Genomic DNA, 20,638 nt, shown 5'->3' with positions numbered 1-20,638 from the left:
TACCATCACATTTTTATTACGATAAGCCATTCTTTCTCAAAGCGATCCGAATGCAGATCGCCAACTCTCGAAAACATTTTAAAAAGACGAGCACATACATTATCCCCAAGATTTCGTGCAACTACATTCCCCGAGCGTGTTTACCGCGCTATGGCACACACAGAATACGTTTAACGCACGCGGGCCAAACATTCGGCGCGGAATATTGAACACGAGAAGAGCGCCGATGAGAGCAAGAAAAAGCTGCATTCGCTTTTCGCAATACCGAGAGCCCGCAGCAAGCTAGAGCGTCGCTTGACAGGGCGCGAGACATATTCGGACTTCGCCTCCCGTTCCGAACCAGCGTCGTTTGTCAACTGGGCGGGCTGCCGTTCTCGCGAAGAAAAACGACACGGCCAGCAATCGGTTCGGCAATGCTGGCGCGCTGTCTCGTACACTACACCTGACGCTCCTTGTTTATCCCTGCCTTCGCGCGCGCAGCCCCACGAATGGAGAGGCCAGTGATTCGCGAACGGTGGCGGGAAAATTGCGGCTGTCGAAAGAGCGCGCAGTGTGTCAGCACGCGCTGCCTCATGGTAGATCATGGATTGCCGTGACGGGGAAATTGTTCGTAAGTGGCAGCGCGAGTGCTCCGCTACGCGTGTTGCGGAACCAAGAAACGTACAGTACGTTCCCCTGAGGCAGACGCAATCTCGATTGGTATAAGCGTACCGCGACGCAAACGAGGTTTTAGTCGTGGTCGCCTAGACTATGCTGTAGTCTACCTGAGCTTTGCTAAAACCTGGTTTCGTTAGGTGTCGTAAATATGTTCCACCTTCTGAACATTTGTCTAACTTCGTTCGTCGCTGTGCATTGAGTAAGAAGGCCAACCAGAGACATTTCTGCATCACTGGTCGAACCATATATCCAACTCAGGACCTCTAGTGAGCCAGTTAGTTCATACCAACTAGGTTATCAGATAAGTAATGTTGTGTCAAGTTCCGTCGAGATAGTGATGCTCCCCAAGACCACGTAACGAGTTGAAGAGGATGAGTTGTACGCGGCGAATACCCTTGCTGCAAAACAGGCGTAACGCATTTCTTAGTGACAGTGATGATTACTTGGGAGAAAACTGCACTGTAACACATCACTAGCGATTACGACGCGCAGTACCCTCGGTATGGGAGACTCCACATCAGATGATTCATAATCTGAAACCTAGCCAAGGTATATAAACAAGTTGATGTTTGCATGCTATAGGGCTAAGCAAAGGATTACGACGTTTGTTAAGCTACTTGATGTGCAATGACCGCGAATTATAAGTGTCCGTGAACTTTCAATTTGATTGGATCATGTGCACAGGTGTGTGTAAGAGACTGGTTTATTGAGGCACATTTCTGGTACCGTAAAAATTTCGCCATACCGTTTGTGAGGGATTTGAGCTTCAACAAACGACATAAATTTTCGTACCTGGTACTCTGTACGAACACGTACATTAGAGTGATTACTGAAGAACACCGCGATTAAACGATTCTGTATTGGGATACATTAGGTCGCATAAAGCGAACCGCTTTACACCTGAATCCTTTTTTTTTCTGCTCTATTGTTGCTCAGAAGAAAATACCTCGACGGTAACTGTTATAAAATTACTATTTTAAATGGCGTAATTTCAGCGATACTTGTAAATATTAGGGAGAATTCACACCCTTGTATTTTTTCTTAGTCGACGTTACAGTGAGCCTAGGATCTTCTAACTGAAAAACGATTTTATGTTGTAATATTACCTTTTCATGTGTAAATCAGGAGGGCTTAAAAAACCGCTTGCTTATAACCGCTTGCTTTAAAAAGCCGTTAGTTATAAAAAAATAAGTCCTAAGCAGCAGACAGAGGGACAATGCCTTTCGTAATCACAAATATGTCGATACATCGGCATATAATGTTGTTTGGCCAGAATTTTATTACCAGAAGATAACTTTCTTGTGCTGTCTGCTATTTGGGACATTGTCGATAACGTTCGTGTTGACGAGATGGGCTATTGCTGATAAATGGTATTTCACAAATTGACAAGGCGAAATACGCCAATTGTGTACGCATTCAACCTTAAAGCTAATGGCGATGCGCTGAAGTTTTGCGCACCAGAATAAATGTAAATTTGTCTCTCCCTTCTTTCTATTCCCCTTCTTTGTCCCCCCAGCATACGGCAGCCAACTGGACTTCTTACGAGTTAACGTCCCTGTCTTATTTCTTTATTTCGGTCGCTCTATTTTTGCAATAGCCACATTTCTAATGACGGCACGTCTCCACCACCTCTAAGATGTACTATACCGGATTCACACAGGTAGAGAGGACTGAGTGGAGGTGGATAGAAAAGGTATCCACCTCCACCTCCTCTCTTGAGCTCGCAGTGCGAACAGATCAGGACAGGTATTCCTAAGATTTCCCCACGTAAGTGCGTGCCCTTCGAACACCTCAGAGAGTAACAAATTCACAAACATAAAAAAGACGGTTGACCCAGCTTCTTACTTTGACGCTGTCAAGAGCCATGCTTTATGCGCTCATTTAACAGCCTTATCCTAGAAATGTTTCTTACATGTAATATCGGCTTGCTCGCGCGAGCACCCTTACATTGTGGCAGCAGGAGTGCGTCGCTGTCTGTTAGGCCTTCACTGTTCTCCGCGGTGCACAAGAACGATCCAGTCAGGTTGGTCTTGAGCGAAGTGCGCGAAAGGCGCCTGGAAGGGTCCCCCTCGCGGACGGGACGCTGGTAGTCCACTGTCCTCCCGTTCAGTTTCCACGTGAACCGGCTCACCCGCGGGTTCGCCTTTGCCTCGCAGCGCAAGTGCACGGCAAACGAGCCCACCTGCGACCTCCCGCATGAGGACACCACGCGCAGGTACACTTCTGGCTTGTCTGCGAGTGAAAAAAAAAAGCAAAATAGATTATTTCATAATTCTTCACGTACACCCCCCCCCCCCCACCCCCTCCGCCCACAGACACACACTTTCCTTAATCTTGCTGGACATCTGGCCACGAAGGTGTACCAATACGTAGTAGGCGCTTTTTAAATGCGAAGCATTTCTTGGCAACCATTCGCTACTTTGACAATATATATATATATATATATATATATCCACCTACGTCATTGTGCACTCATGGTCGTTTCATTACCTTGGTGTGTACCAAAATTGGCATACTATGACAACAGTATATGACGAACATAAATGATATGTCAGGGCATGAATGTCATGCCATGCATGTCATGTAGGTCATGAAACAGCCTGCCTACGTCATGCTGCTCTCATGGTCGTTTCGTTAACTTGGTAGGTACCAAAATTGGCATAATATGACAGGAGTGTATGACGAACATAAGTGATGTCATGAAATAAATGTCATGGCATGTGTGTTATTTAGGTGATGAAAATGACCCAGCAAAAAGATTAACACTCAAAAACCACTGAAATGGCTTCGGACGTGGGCCCTAAGTAAAGGAAACACGAAAGGATGATGGTAGAAGTCACAGTGTTGAGCATGACTCAGCGAAAATGACAATGACTCAGTGAAAAATTATTAACACACAAACTACTAAAATGAGTTCGGGCATGGGTACTAAGTGAAGGAAACACTAAAGGATAACGGTAGAAGTCACAGTCATGAGCATGATTCAGCAAAAATGACAATGACTCAGCGAAAAGAGACACTCAAAAGCCACTGAAATGGGTTCGGACATAGGTGATAGGTGATGACATGACATGCGTGTCATGTACGTCATGAAACAGCCGCCTCCGTCTTGGTTCTCCCATGGTCGTACCGTTAACTTGGCCAGCTCCCCGCACTCTGCTTCGCATAACACGGATTCCCCCAGGGCGTGGGATCTGCCGGTTTTTTCAAAAACGAATCACCAGACTCAATCCAACACAGCTGCAAGGAAAGCTATTTTGACGGCAATATGTGTTGTGGTAGTCACGGCGCAGTTCCATCAAATTTCCTAATCCTAGTTAGCTATGTGGACCAGACGCTGCATCACCGTCAAATAAAAAAGAAAAGTTTTCAATACCCGAGTTTGAATTGAGAACTTAATGGCTGTGAATCTCCACTCAACAATCGCATTGCGTTGTTAACCAAAAAGAGACAGCTATACTCTCAAAGTTCACAAAATTACGCTAGCAGTTAAAATGAAAGGTATCATCATAATATGCCAACTATATTTTTTCGTAATGTAAATAAACCTCACAATTCATATCGACCACAAGCATTGATATTATTCATCACCTATTCGCAACGGGCTTCAAAAATTTAATTGGGAAGGTGTCCTATTTATACGAAACCGCCCCCTAATCGCAATCGTGGTCATTGAATTATCGACGGAGTGGCAAAATATATCGAGACGTCGCAATCTATTTACAATAAGCATACATGAACGTATGGTGTTATGCACCATCATGCTGAAATGCCCTCGCATACTCGTCCGTAGTCATCAACACCGTGATCATCAGACATGATTTGAGAAAAATTCTTATCTACTATACACTCAGGCTTAAAAGACAATACAAATGGGAGTGATTATAATTAGTAGAAAAGAATTTTCTATGCAAACGAGCAATAGGCAGTATTCCTGAAGGTTACTACTGTAGTAAATAGCGACAGCACCTTTATACATTCACGATACGAGGCGACTACAGTGACACACTTGTGGCAATCCGAAGTTCGTGAACCACAAATACTCGGACACTTCTCTAATAACGGTGAGGTGATGAATGAAAAAAAAAATACAAGTAACTAACGTAGCAAGAGAGCAAGCACCAAGCTTTAGTCACCGCTTCTCTTCAATAATGCCGTATTTCTGAAGCTTGGTGAAATATTTCTTTCGAGATTCTTTGATTTTCCATAACGTGCAAACGTACCGACGTTCCTAAAACACGGAACTATGGTTTCGCTGGATACATGTGCATTTAGATGGTTTATTGAGTACTTTTCTCGTTCTCGTTACTTACCACGAAGTGCACTTGCTTGCAACGTTGCTCAGCTGCTATCGCTGTTTTGAGGCCTAGCTCTTTCCGTCGTTCGCAGGGCATTTTTAAACGCTGTCGTTGGGTCATTTTTAAAAGTAAGGTGGTAAATACAAATATCGGACCTGATTTTGGAATTCCATCAATCAGCTATTCACTGTGGAATGAGATCTGTTACACGCGTCTGCCTTCACAGGCGAGCGCGGGGAACAGGCTACATTGCCTAAGCTTCTGGGATTACAAATGAGTTCTGTTCCCTTGTTCGGCGAATTCCGCGAGACTAGAGGGATGGAGCGGGACCAGCGGTGTGCATAGAAGTAATGAGAAAATAACAAAAAAGAGCAAGCGGTCGTGGAGGCCGTGGAGAAAGAACAAGCATGTGGCATGCATCTTTCTGTTTCCTTGCTTTCCAACGTTGTTCCTAGAAATGGAGGCGAACGGGCGCAGACGCGGCCTGTTTGGAATAAGAGACTTCCTTCGATCAATCAGTTGTTCTGCATTAGGTAAAACAAATTTGCCTTTGCTCTTGTTTTTTTTTCTTGGATACTAAACAAATAAGAGGCATTATGTGGCGACAGTGGCACTGGAAATATTTCACAGCGCCCGGTCGGCAGCTCGGACAGGAAACAGAGTATTGGTGGGCGCTCCTAAATCGTTTGATCGCAGTTGCACACTTCTGTTTGTGTAACTGGCCCTACGCAGAGTGAGTATTTTAATACTAACTCGAAAGAGAGAGCAGTTGTTCAAGAAGCGCAGAAAGCGTACCGGCATGGAAAAGAGCGGGATGTAACAAATACTGCATTGCTAACAACACCGAACTATCAACATTAGAAGTACTTCATTGTGAAACGGGCTTTACCGGAAGCATTAGAAAAGGGGCACTTGCATAGACACTGTATTATTGTAGAAAATCTGAACATCCTTTGGAGGTAACCTGCAACAAGCCATTAATATATGGCACGAATGGCAACGCCTCGTTGCGGTTATCTTGCACACGAAAACAAAAGTGTAAAATGCAATGTTATGTGATTATGATATTTCAATGAGAAGCCTTACATGAGGAGTTTATGTTTCCACTGCACGCGACATCTTGTTAATAGAGAAAATTTATCTTTAAAGCTAATTTTTAATGTTCGTTCTACAATACAAACCGCATAGAACAATTTCTACTACCAATTAGGTGGGCGCAGTAGGGCCAAACTGTTTATTTATTCGGCCAGATAGTTATTGACGAGCTAAGCAACGGTGCATTACCGACGAGAAACAGCTACTTAAAACGATTGCGTTCGGGTGGCTCCGTTAACGAGCAAGATGAGCACAAGTACTATGCCCAAGAAAAGAAATAGCTGGCGCCACCTATAGACAGCAAGATCTCTTTAAATACAGTTGATAAGAAATAGTTTCCTGCAACAAGAGAGTTCGAGCTCATGCATGTTATTTGGACACCTGAACAGTTGAAGTGCTGAGTCATATATCCTCAATCTCCATCTACTCCATGACATCTCTTTACGCTCCTGTTCGACAATTAACCAATAATTCCTCAGCGTGGCCATATATGGTCAGTTTATTTTGCCCTATGACATTTCAACCTAGTCTGATGAAAAAAACGAGATATCTGTAAAGTAGCCGGATATAGTGCCTGTTGCCGATGTGCAGCAGCTAAGACACGGAAAACACGCTGTAGAGGGATTGACTGTGCGCAGAGTCACAGTCGGCCACAGAATAGCGAGGTAAACAATCAGCATCTTGGTGTAGGATGCTTGTTTTGAAGACGAGCGTATACAGTAGTTGTACTCTTGCAGGACGCTGTATGCAGTGAGCAAATGAGCCTGTACACTGGATATATCTGCCGTTAAGTGGTGGTCCACTAGAACTCAATATAAAAGAGCCATATGTAGCACAGTGTCACTGTTCAATGCTCAAGTGGGAAATCCTTCTTTCTTTTTTTTTCAAATCACTTTCCTAAATAACTACCAGGAAACGAACAAGGCAAGCATCAGATTGTAGCCCCTGCTTCGGGGCAGTTTATTTTTTTTCTTCGTGCTGTTTGCCCTGTGGCAAACAGGTTTACTTAAAGCGTGGAGGCTCTCTTCAAGTATAAATTGCTGTAGAGGATAAGCGAGCTTTTTGTACCTGAGCGAACGCCTATAATTGTCTGTCTAATCCGTTCGTATCTTGGCAGCTCCTAATATTTCTTCTCCACTAGCTCTCGTTCTTGGGCAAAACCACAACATGTGGTCAATGTATGTTGTAGAAGCTGGAGCTGCTACACTTTTCACAGTTCACTCGATTTTCATTTCCCGTACATCAGACCCAGGTGACGGAAGGTGGAATACAGACATCTTCGGAACACTCTCTGATTAATTATTTGTCGAAACACTTTTTCGTGTTCATTATGTGCTATTTTCACCCAAATCCTTTATGCTTGCCCAAAACACCTTTTTACATGTTTGTTTTTAATGTTGTTTTAGCGCTCTTACATGTTCGCAGGCTTTAGATCCTAAAGTAATAATCTAACTTTTACGTGCGTCTGTGGTGCAGGCACCTACGGCAATTCCGGCAGAATGCAAGCGTTCGGTCATCACAGTAACATAGAGATTTCTGAAACAGCAATATTTTGTGCGCAAAAGCTCTCAGCGAAAAGCCTATCTATTTACTCTTTTCTCAGTATTACCGAAACCTCTCTCAGTATTCTACGTGTATAGAAATTTTTTTGGCAATAATAAAATATATTATGTCGGTATTAGAACAGAGTACGCCTTTGAAGAGAAAGACCTCACCTACCAAAGTTGACTCAGCACTTCAGGAAAACCAGTTACTTTGGTTTTAGGTGCCGAGAACGAATATTCCTCATTCTCCGAAGCGATAAATAGCGGCGCAGGCTGGATAACAGCGATGAAAACAGCTAAAGCAAGGCGCTACTGATTCGGGCGCAAGGAATGCTACAGGCACGGAAGACTTGGGGGCGCGTCTACTTCCGGAACAGCGTCATCGATCGGCCCCTGTCGGCAAAGGAAGGAGTTATATTTGTGTAGTTGTTGTTTCGCTGTGCGCAGGCAGATGTCTCAGTGTTTGCTTTTATGTCAGAAGTTCCGACGCGTCCATGCCAGCGGTCGTATCATGCACGAGAGTACTTGCTTCAGAGCTCAACAGAACGTGCACTTGTCCGCTATGTACAATAAATACACACGCACATACGTAAAATTGAGTACGATAAAAATACACAATAAGAGTTTTTAATGTCTTCATTGCCAGCCTTTATTACATACGTACTTTAAATACACTAATGCTGACGAGTTTTGCCTTAATAATGCTTATATATAGATACCATACCTGAATGTGGCGAACCAAAACTGCAGTTTTCATGGAATTCGCCAATCTTATGAAATACAGCATAAATAAAATACCCTTATACTTCTGCAATGAGGATATAGCACAGTGAACTATGGTATAAAAGTGGCGTTCGCGTATTTGGCTAATACTCAACATCCTCGGCCTGTAAAGCTACGTTTATTTAAAATTAAATTCTTGGGTTTTTGGGTAAAACCACGATATGACTATGAGGCACGCCGTAATGGTGGACTCCGGTTTAATTTTGGCAGCCTGGGGTTTTTAACGCGCATTAAGATAGAGAACTGAGTGAGTTGGTAGCATTCATGATGAATTTCTGGGCAACGCTCATAATTAGGACGAAGGATGAAGAAAATACATGCAGGACAGGCGCTGACTCTCAACTGAAATTTATTTTGAAATACATGAAGAAATAAATAAATTCACAAATCCTAAAACACGTGACGAACCACCGGAACTTTTCTGTCTTCCGGCCACAATCTCAAATTCGAAGCACATCATCAGCTCGTATCTTACGGTGCCACACGTGGTCATCAGATATTCAAATTCTTTATCGCATAGCCGAAGTGACGGTTGCCTGACGCGCATCCAATGCAGGGTACACAGGCGTTTTTTTTTTAATTCGCCCCCATCGAAATGCGGTCGCCAGGGCCGGGATTCGATCCCGCAACCTCGGACTAAGCCGTGCAGTGCCAAAGCCACTACGCCACCACGGCGGGTAGCTTTATTTGCCGAAGAACTTACAAAATTACTTAAAAGTTAGAAGCCCTTAGATGCGACGCATGTATTGGCCACATAAAATTGGCCGGGTACATTCAGCTTTAACAACGTTGGCTTTGGTGGCTAATGCTGCAGAAACACAAGCCTAAATGGAAAAGACGAGAGTTCTTCGCTACTTGCAGCATTCATTCGAACTGTTGACGTCACTGCGCAAGTCATTCGAGCCCGCAGAAAGAATGACCGCCGCTTCAAACAGTTGAGCCACTGCCAAAGTACTTTATCTCGACCCTTCATGAATGAATTTAAGCATGCATATTGCCGTGGAAGCGTCAAAGTGCGCACGTCTGTGGAAAATGCTCTTAATTAGCGTACGCAAGATGGCTTGTTCTGTATGGCACTTTTTCCTCGTGCACCTATGTTAGTGGATAAGCCGTGCGTTCCATCTTGAAAGAAGAAGCGGAATGCTGACTGGTAGAAGGCGTGAGTAATAGTTAGAACACGAGAAAGCAAGCCATCTTATTCTGGCTTAAAAACAAAATAAGTTGTCGCGAAGAGCACATCAGTCGTGCAACAGGCTCTGTCTTGCAGATTAGGCCCGCTACGAGGTTTGCGAATGTAACAGATTACACACTACCTTTTCTGGTATTAAACCCTATACCCTAATAAAATTTTCTCTTGTTTTTTTTTTTTTAGTACGGAAGATGCCTTTTCGCGCAGAGCTCGTGCATGCTATGTGGTGCTCCAGAGTCGTAGAGTTGAGCGGATTGTGGACGTACATCGTACCATCACTTTCCTGGACCCGTGAGTGCCAATAAGTCCCATCAAGATAGCTAGCTTGCACGGTCTAGAGATCGGACGACAGTTGAAGATAGTATCGATAAAACCTAAATAAATTTACATAGTTATCTTCATCTTATTATGGCTGAGTTTGTGTTCTTAATACAGATATTGATTTGAAATATTCAAAAATAATTTCAATGCTAGTAAGACATGTGAACCCCTCAAGTGGCGCAGAATGCTGGAGTGGACAAAAGGCTGAAAAGGCAGAATGGACAGGCAGAGAGAAAAAATAACCGACGATTACGATACTCCCTAATGCGAAATTTGAGCGCAGCTGCATACGCGTTTTCATTTGGCGATACAAGTGGCGAGCGCGGACAATTTGTCTCGTGCTCACGTTGCAAATGGAGCGAAGTGTGGCACAATTGCCTCGCTATTCTTGGAATGCCTCGGTGAGCGCGCCCCGCTTAGAGTGCTGCCAATCTTTACAGGGGTCAATGTCGCCTCGCCTCGCCATTCGACGGAGCGTCCGCCATGTCTGGGCCCCCGCCGTGCATCGGTTAAATGTGCAAGCTAGGCCGACCACCTTGTCGCACTTCTGATCCGCCGCGAGGTTCTCAAGACGCCTAGATGGTGCGTGCCACAGTGCATGGACCACTTTGGGAATGTATAATATGTTTTATTTCCCAAGGGATCCTAAAAGAAGGCTCCTGTGGACGGTGAACATCAACAGTGACAAGTGGCAACCGACGAACGCATCGCGTGTATGCAGCGTGTACTGATGCACCTTTGTTACTGTTTCCTAACACATTTCCTTTGTTACGCCTGCTACTTTAGTGTCATTTTTGAAAATACGTGTATATTACAAGTAACGTGGGCAAAGATTAAATTATTATAAGTTATGTTTGCGGCTTAAGCTGCGCTTCGATGCCTCTTAGCGTGAACCTATACAAACTGAAGACGAACGTTTGACTAAACTCGGAATGCCGAGTAGTTTCATCGCGTTCGAATCGTTTCCAGGAATTTGGCACTGTATTGGGGGTCAGCTTGGTAAACGTACTTTCTTCGTCGCCAGGTCTTCTCATTTTTTCCTAGTATGAAGGTATGATTATAGATATCATCGCGTTATTACTGAACTGTGAGCAATCGTTTCTAATAGTGTTTTTTTTTCTTGCACCAAATTCAATTAGAAAAGTTAATTTTGCGTTATTCGGTGGTATAATTTCTCAGAACTACTTTCCCTGATTCTTGTCTACATTTTCATACACAGTGATCAGTTTTAAAATGGAATTTGCGGCTCTGAAATAATTTTTAAAATATTAAATTATTACAGTCATTCTTGCTGCGATTGGTAAATGACGTTTTAAAGACGATAGTCTTTCTTGGGGAACTTCAACGCTGAAAATTTGGTCTGTCTGTCTGTCTGTCTGTCTGTCTGTCTGTCACCCGATTCAGCCACCCGGCCAAAGTTGGACCACTTGCTTACCGCCCACACTACTTAAACTGGTACGGCTGTTCATACTTGTGAACGTTATCGATCACAAAGTAAATATTACGCATATCTGAGGCGCAACATCACTAGGTAAGTATTAGGAGGTGTGTTTCTTTAGTAGAAAATACATAGATACGTAACTCTAAGGACCCTAGTTTCTTAAGCTGCGCTGAAAATGCCATGCTATGCGCGCCGACGAACGACGTTCCCCGACTGCGCGCCGACGAGCGCCCTCTGCCATGGAGGAAGGAAACCCTCTGCACAAGCTGATGTTTCCCGATGTATTGCCAGATGGTGTTCATGTCTCACGCAGCGCCTCCTCAATTTTATCAATTCCAGCCAGATGCGGCCGATTCAACATAAAGGAAGCGCTGTCTGAGGCAGGGCAAAACATAAATGGCCGCTTGATGAAATAATGCGGTAAAATGAAATCTGTTCAAACAAACCTTCATGCCAGGACGGAAATGGTACGAGAACAGCATCACGGGTGGCCGCGGATCAGACCAGCACTCATGTAGTACGGCCGGCAGAAGACTATCGTCTTTCGACGACATTTGCAGCGACGCACGCAGATACGCGGCAAATTTTCTTATGCTTGCCGCATTTTCGCTAGTATTTTCTTGAAATGAGAAATAGAGCTACGCGTAATAACAAGACGCAAAGAGGAACATGTCCAGCAATTTTTCCGCATACAACAACTGGCTATGAACCGGCGTGCGTATCTGATCACATCAATATTTTGCAAAAAAAAAAGAAAAAAAGGCGAGTAGACCTTTCGGTCCTTACGTCAGTAAATTTATGACTGGTGGTCGATGGTGTTACATTACATTACAGTTACATTGGTCTTAGGCAAGGAATGATGGGTATATTCCACTTGCAACTGAGCTTTGATGAAACAAATTAAGCAGCGATACCAGCAATGCGCACATACGCTGCGGCCCGAGTGTTGGTACTACACTCATAGAGATCAGTAAACGCCCATCAAGCCACGGTCCGAAAATGTATGTTTGCTCTATTCACAACGTACAGGAGATAGAAGGGTTAGCAAGGCATAGAAGCGGGACCTGCCGGAACGAGCCCGTAATCAGAACCGGGACGGAACTGTTCGGCTCCCTATATATTTCATTTCCCTTTATTTTTCGTCAATATCTGAAGTACAACCGCCATATCTTCGAGCGCAGTACTTTACTTCTTTATTCCCGCTAATTCATTTATTTTATTAGTTTGGTTGCTCATTAAAATCAAGAAAGGATGGCGAATTTGCACTGCGTGCTTTAATGTACCCGTCCAGAATTCTAGGCAGGAATTATTGCAGATATAAAAACATATATTCTGTGGCAGAATGGTACGCATATCATTAGGTTGTTTTTCCGTATTATACAGACCTGCTAAAATTACTTTTTCACCATTGCTTTTTAAAGGACAAAATTTCGCAGCTCTCATTTTCCTGAAGAAAGCTAACCTTTCATGCCTTCCAATAGTTTAAAAACACGCACACACACAAAATTAAAGGTAAACAGTGATGCCTGGCAGCCCCCGCCGACCGAAAGCAGCTGCGTACAGCGTAGTTGCTAAGGCAGCTAGCCGTCCAGCGGATGTACCGACAGTGAGGACGATCACCTTCTGCGACGCCGTTAGACTCTCTACATTCGATTACTTGTTGCAATGCGTGTCTGGAAACCTACAGATAGCAAGTTCCGTGAATGATATTGCGTTTGGAAGGACTAGCCGAGCACAAAACGCCTTTACTCTCGAGAAATGGCTGCAAATCCGCGTGCTGGCAGGGCGCGCCTTGACGAGTGAGGATAAAAAATTGGAGGACGCTTAAGCTTCGCCTTTAAGAGTAGATCGCGATAGCGTTATCGGGACCCGTTCGCATCGCATCGTTCGCATACTGCAAGTAGGCTTCATTCACTGCATCAGTCAACGTGGGAAAGCCAGCTTACAAAGACCAAGCTTACACCGATCACCTTAAGTCGGCTTCACTTTTAAACAGAAATGGATTGCTGGAAAGGTGTTTTTCCAGGGGCAATATAAGTGGTCTTATAGTAAAATGTGAAGGCCCTAGCACCTTTTTTATTATTTTATTAATTCTTTGCTATTGCTCCGACGCGCGCGTGTCCAAAACTAGCAGTCGAAGTCCCAATTTGACCTGCCAAGGATGCGAGCGCCATCTGGATATCATTTTCACAGGTACCCGAACGCGCGGCTGTAGGTGTGGTAGAAATGCTGGAAAGGGGGTTTGTGTTTGAGTTTCCTCGTAGCAGAATTAGGTTTTCTCGTACATTCAAACTACAATCCGACGCCGATTGGTACACAGTCCGATGGCGAATCCCACGCCGAACGGTAAAGTCGTACTTTACCATTTTTCTGAGGGATTTAGGAGGCCCTAGAAAGCTCGCAGTTCGGCTACGTTACTTGGCTGCGGTGCTTCCAAGATGGCCTTTATCTTTGTTGCTTTTGGAAAAATGCCATCTGCTGTCACTTTGTGCCCAGGATAAATGACGGACTGCTTGAAAAATTCACACTTCTGATCTTTTGTGGTGATATTGTGCTGTGCAAATCGTTGAAGCACCTTTTCCACGGTTTCTTGACAGTCGACTACGTTATAACCTACGACGATGACGTCATCGATACAGCACCCCACTTTTGGAATCCCTTTTAGGACTTCGTCCATTAATGACTGAAAGATAGCAGGGGCGCTAGAAATGCCGTATGGAAGACGCTGAAACTGAAACAATCCGAGATGCGTGTTCACCATTAACAACGCTTTGCTTTCCTCAGCAAGCGGCACCTGTAGATAGGCTTGCGCTAGATCTAGGACGCAGACAATCTTGCCTCCGGCGAGCGTGGAATACAAATCTTCTGGCAGTGGCAAAGGATAATGGTTCGTTTTCAGAACAGGATTGACCGTGACTTTTTAGTCGCCGCATACCCTTAATCCTGCGCCTCCTTTCTTTGCGACCACCACCAGAGGTGGTGCCCAGTCGCTTTTCGTGACCCTCTTCAGTATTCCGGCTTGCTCGAGCTTGTCTAACTCCTTTGCTACTTCATGCTTGATAGCAAACGGTACTGGCCGGGCTTTTGAGAACACTGATTGAGCCCCTTCCTTTACAAGGATGCGAGCTTCGAAGTTTCTGACGATGCCCGGGGCGCTCTTGAATACCTCGGGAAACTTATTTCGTAGGGCTTCTACCCTCTTCTCAACTGGTGTGTCCGTGGACAGGCTGTATACTGCTCTCCAGTTTATCTTTAGTTTTTCCAGCCAGCCTCTTCCAAAGAGAGCAGGCATCGCCGTTACGTTTTCTTTCACGACCACTACAGGTAAAGTGATCTTGTTTCCTTCCTGGTCCACGGAGACGTTTGCTTTTCCAAATACTTGGAGCTGTTCCCCTGTGTATGTGCGCAATGAGACGTTTGTTTTCACGCAGTTGACATGCGGAAAATACTGGTTATACAAACGCTGTGGTATGATCGGGAATGCTGCACCCGTGTCGATTATCATCGAAACAGCCTTCCCTTCAATGTTAAGGTCTACGCTGTAGCCACTGGAGCTTCTACCAGAGTAGAACACCGTGTGACAGCTGAATTCTTCGGATTCGTCGTCCATGGTGTCTACATATATGACAACCTTTATTTTGGCTACTTTCTTGCAGATGGCTTGCAAGTGCTTTTTTTTGTTACAATTTCGGCAGGTGTGGTTCCGATACCATTTTTCTGCCTCATGACGCTTTGCGCAATGCCAACAATCACTTCATTGCTCGTTATTATTCTAATCTTTAGACCGTGCAATTGGAATTGGTCTGGTTCCCTTATCACGGTCTCGGTTGCCGCGAATGACGCTGACGCAAAATGGTTTTCCGTCAAACTGATGCATTTGCTTTGCCTGTTGCGCAGCTAGTTCTTTTTCTAGCGCCATGCATGCCAGCTCGAACGTCAGGCCTGCCTGTGAAAAAAGAAGCCTGTTGCGTTTCTTCGTCACGCAAAGCAGCTACCAGCCGGTCCCTTAAGGCATCATTTAGAAACGTGCCGAAAGTGCAATCTCTGGCAAGATGCTTCAGTTCAGAGATGAAATCTTTGACACTCATGTTCTCTTTGCATTCGGCGATTAAATTTACAACGTTCTGCGATGATTCAGTGGGCTGGGCTAAAATGAGCTTCCAGGAGCTGCTTAATGTCCTCAAAACTTTTCTCAGAAGGCAAATGAGGCACGACTATCTTCTTTAGCTCTTCATAAGCTTCCGCTCCTAGTACGTTCAGAAACAACTTCAGTTTCTTGTTTTCAGGGACATCATTTATGTCTACGTAGTTCTCGAAGCGTTCAAAATACGAGCGTATGTTGTCGATTTTCGAGTTGAATTCTGTCATGCTGTCAAGCTTACGACCATGACCTTCTCGACCATTGCCTGCTTCTGCCATAATGAGCAAGGTTCACTTATTTGCAGAGTTGAGTTCCTCGATGTGCGTTGTTCGTATTGCAGTCTCCTGTTTGTTTGCTCCAGCCCGCCACCGAGGTCAATGCAAGGGCTTCGTGACGCCTCGCTTCCCCGCGACGTTCTTGTGCTACTCCACGCAGTCGATGAAATCCTGGCTGCAAGGGCTCCGTGTCGCCTTGCTCCGTCAGCGGTTCTGTCTCGTTCCTGCTGCTGGCCGGCGGCGGTTAAACTGCTCGCCGATCCCATCCTACCACTGGTTGCGCCCAGAACACTGGGCTCAACCAGTGTCCTCAAAAGCCCGGCCAGTACCGTTTGCTATCAAGCATGAAGTAGCAAAAGAGTTAGCCAAAAACAATGTGGTGAAAGAGCGGCCGAAAGTGGACAGGTTCGTTGAACGGGTCGTCAGGCGCCTCGACGACACCGGAGTAAGGAGATTATTTGGCTCCCCATCTTTGTGCTGCTAGAACTTGCTGGGAGCGGGACGCGGAAGCGCACCGCGCTGTGTTGCTGACAATCTCGACTCCCCGCGCGTGCGTTGCTAAAAACGAATACTTACTCGCCATAAAATCGTTCATTTCATCCACCGACATCGCCACATTATGTCTCTTGCCATTAATTATAAAATCCATTGGTGTGTGCTTGTAACCAGGTATGTCGGAGCACGCAGTTTGACAAGGTTCGAGTGCTTTCCGCGCATGTTCTGCACCTGCAAAAAATAAAACGTGCTCGCGCGCGTTTTGCGCACGTTTTGCGCGCCAGGGGCAAAGTGGCGCTGCATGCAAGCATCTGCACGGGGTGCAGTTTTGTCCTCGATGTTGACCCTCCGCAGTGCGCCACCACCGCGGTGCACAACGCACCATTCTGGTTTCGGAGCAACCCCGGGGCAAGGTGATCGAGGACGCTATTAGACAAGCTCGAGCAAGCCGGAATACTGAAAAGGGTCACGATAAGCGACTGGGCAATTCCTCTGGTGGTGGTTGCAAAGAAAGGCGGCGCAGGATTAAGGGTATGCGGCGACTACAAAGTCACGGTCAATCCTCTTATGAAAACGGACCATTATCCTTTGCCACTGCCAGAAGATTTGTATCCCACCCTCGTCGCCAGATGTTCTGTTCTAAAGCAGTAACGACGCATCGGTGGCAGCAAGACGAAAAAGCCTTTATTTCGTACAGCAGCGCACTTTTATAGATAACGCTGCATGCCGGTCAAGCACACGTCATCGCTGGTATAATCTTATCAGACCACGTGGCGGATACAGAACAGAAGAGCCAGACTTTCTCTCTCGCAATCGATTCAAAAAGTAAGATCAAGAATAGTTGAGTATGTGCCTAGAATTTGCCAGGCTTACTTACCTAATACCTGATATCCGAGCCAACAAATGCGGTAAATCTTGTTGCCATAATAAAAATTATTAAAGAACGAAGAGTTGTAAAATTTCCAGAATAATTATGAAGGCGACAATTTGGTAGACGTGTACAGCATAACCAAAGTCCGACCACCACTGCACTTCCTGCTACAAACTTGGCGAATGACCTAATCTGAGCACATTTGCATAAAATATTTGTTAATGTTATCGTGTACAACTTCAACAGAAAACTATAAGATAACCGCACTCATCATTTAATATTATCGGAAAATCAATCCCTCTATCTATGTTTTCTTTTTGAGCAGTTGTAGTTTTGAAATTCACTCTGATAGCATTGTCACTCGCTTTTCGCAATGCAGCCTACTATGGGCCCTAATTCCCGTTAGTTGGAATGTTCATTACGTTGTTTTCCTCACAGGCCGCTCAGAATAATAAACCAAATGACTTAAGCCAATGAATACACTTATTGGACATGCCAAACCTTTAAATGTTTTGGCAGAATGTAAACCGTAATGCCATAGTTCCATGCACAGTGCCCATAGATAAAGCCTTGCCCTACGTTGTTCGGATGCTTCACGAGCATCCCGGTGAGTCGAAATTCGAACTACAATTGATAGAAGCGGTGATAGATAGAATTGATATTGATAGAATGAGCCTGTTGTATTACTCGTTTACCAAGGTTTGTGTGGCTGTGGCAAAAATGTGGCTTGCTGCAGGCGGAGCTAGATGTGCAGTATCTGCCGGTTATTTCTCCTTCCGAGCGCTACTTATCAAGTGCGGTGGGTGTTTAGTATTAGCAGGCATTTTTTTTTTAGGTTGGCGCTAGCAGGTATTGACAGTAGCTCGATGCTGCAGACAAAACACCCGGGGAGCATTAACATTGCGACCACTGGTCTTAGTTCATAATAAAGCAGGTGTCGCCCACTTGTCGCAGTCACTTTACGCGGGTGGCCTGAAAAACACGTACATCCGAACTGTGCGCGGAACCTAATCCGGCCTCCCCGCCAGAAAAGAAAGTTTACCTTCTGTCATTGTCAACGAATCTACCCTCGACTGAAAAAGTATGGTACGTACTTCGATGTACAATAAGATCCGAAGTATAGGTCCAGTGGAAATATAGGTAGACCTCCCACATGGAAGTAAAAAGAGAGAGAGAGAGAGAGACAACAAAGAAACAACAAAAACAATTGCCTAATCGTGTTTATTTTCACAACGGCACGGCAGCTTTGCAGCAAATTGACTGTACTGTCACTGGCAGCGAACGAGCACGAAGTTCTCGCACAAAATCCGCAAGTGCGGCGTGAAGCTGGGGATGCACTGCACGACGCCCACGAATTGGCGTTTTACGTGGGTTGCAAGCCGAGAGTTTTCCTTTCATTCCCGCCAATGTGGCACTATTTTTTCATAAACACCAAACTGGCCCTGAGCGGCAAAGTTGCCTTTCGCTTCGGCGAAGCCTACAACTTGTATCTTGACAACCGATGAAAAATTGGGCGAGCGTGCCGTTGTTCGTCGCTCACAAAGAAAGAAAAAGAAGAAAAAATAAAGACAAGAAGGCGAAAGATTGCTCCAAGACGCGCAAAGATCAAGAAACTGCGAAGCTAGCCGATTGATTGCGTCTCTTGGTTGTAGCTAGGTTATCTTTCTTTCTTTCTTTCTTTCTTTCTTTCTTTCTTTCTTCTTCTTTCTTTCTTCTTTCTTTCTCTCTACTTCTTTCTCTTTCTCTCTCTCTCGCTTTGATTTTCTCTTTCTCTCTCCCAAAGAAAGTTGTGTTGCAATCGTCAGCACAATGCAACCATATGGTTCCCATAAATGCAGGTTCTGCAAGCGTGGGTGTATAGCGCAGTGGTTATGACGCTCGTCTTCGGACCGTGGGTACCCGAGCTGAGAGCACAGCTGCATGGTCTTGGGCTTACCCGAAAGCCCGGGCCCAGCCCAGCCCTTGGCCCAGGTCGTTCTGGGTAGGGCAGTTTTTTTCACTGGCTCGGGCCGGGCTCCGGCACAGCATGGGCTTTTTGACCCGGGCCCGGGCCGGGCTCGGGTATTTCGACGCGGGCCCGGGCCAGGCTCGGACTTTCTCGTGGTGCATGTAACGTGCAGCGAGTTATCCTCACGTGTCTCGACTCTGAAAAAGATGTTGCCCCGGCGCAGCTGGAAGCTTGCAGTGCTACTCCTGTGTACTTCCCTTTTCTTCTTACGTCATATTTTGCGCTGTTTCAACAGAATGTAAAAGTCCAGAAAGACTTAAGTCGCCTCAGACCAAAGGATGCCATCGTATTCCTTACCTAAATCAATGTAACTAATGCTTTCAACGCGGTGTAAGCGCGTTCGCGACTTGCTCATTCTTCAAAGGCAAATTGGTAAAACGAGGACTGGTAAGATAAGGTAATTCGTCACGCGGCTGAAATATGGCACTGTGTCCATCCATGATTGCACGCATGTTCTCAACCAGCCGCCTAGCAGCAGTTCATTACGTTGCACCATGGAGGAACGAGAAGCTTTCTTTTTCCATTTACTCCATCCATGAGCTGCGCTCATGACCTGTTGTGGCTGCGCTTCGGCTAGAGTGTACTAGAATACGGTTGAGGTGGGACGAGTGGCTGGGGCGGCGCATGCTTTACAGTGAGGCGCCCGACGTGGAAAAATATGGTGGCGGCGTGGCGATAGAAGTGGATTGGGCGGTATCAAAGTCGCGCCGTTGGAAACTGCTGGCGATACTGCTCGGCAGGGTCATTCGTACTACTTCGCGCGCTGGTATTTGCGTTCAGAACGCTCAAATTGTTTTCATAATTGCATATTACATGTATTTATGCTTTAAGAATAAATTCCTTTCATTATCTTTCCTATTGTATTTTTTTATGCGCCACTCAGTGGTCTTTTTCGGTCTCGGGCCGGGCTCGGGATTAAGGTAAAGGGGTGGCGGGCCGGGCGGGTAATGTAGATTATTGGGTCTCGCCATAAAACGTTTGGTCGGGCTCGGGTGGGCTGCCCGATGTAAAATCGGCCCGTGCAGTGCTCTACCTGAACTCTCTCGGGCGGTGAGCGCAGACGCACCAGGATGACGTCATGGCGTATGCGCAGTAGCGCGCATTTGGTGGGACCTCAGCGGAGTCGTGTTTGTGTGGCGTCGCCTGGTTGCCATGGCTACGGCGCTGCAGTTTCGCGCCACACAAACAAATTACGGCTGGCTTAAAATACGGAAGATCATCATCTCATCTTTCTAGGGTTTTACGTGCCAAAACCAGTTCTGATTATGAGGCACGCCGTAGTGAAGGGCTCCGGAATAATTTTGACCACCTGGGGTTCTTTAACGTGCACTACAACGCAAGTACACGGGCGTTTTTGCATTTCGACTCCGTCGAAATGCGGCCGCGGCGGCCGGAATTCGATCCCGCGACTTCGTGCTCAGCAGCGCAACGCCTTAGCTGACTGAGCCACCGCGGCTGGTTAAAATACGGAAGAAGATGACGACGCCCGAGCCAGTGCTCATGATGATAATTTTGTGGCA

General features: G+C 45.6%; 1 protein-coding gene across 1 annotated transcript in view; it reads right to left on the bottom strand.

Moving 5' to 3' along the window:
• LOC119456074 (cell adhesion molecule 2) overlaps nt 1–20,638 on the bottom strand; it is a 66,275-nt gene that overhangs the window by 30,611 nt on the left and 15,026 nt on the right. The window contains exon 3 of the mRNA XM_037717674.2: nt 2,605–2,889. Coding sequence (XP_037573602.1) covers nt 2,605–2,889 — 285 coding nt within the window. The remainder of the gene's footprint in view (nt 1–2,604; nt 2,890–20,638) is intronic.

This window comes from Dermacentor silvarum, chromosome 6 (genome assembly GCF_013339745.2).
Source record: "Dermacentor silvarum isolate Dsil-2018 chromosome 6, BIME_Dsil_1.4, whole genome shotgun sequence".
In the NCBI taxonomy this organism is placed as follows: Eukaryota; Metazoa; Arthropoda; class Arachnida; order Ixodida; family Ixodidae; genus Dermacentor; species Dermacentor silvarum.
Note: the sequence above shows the minus strand (reverse complement) of the source record. Positions and strands in the feature narration are given on the sequence as shown.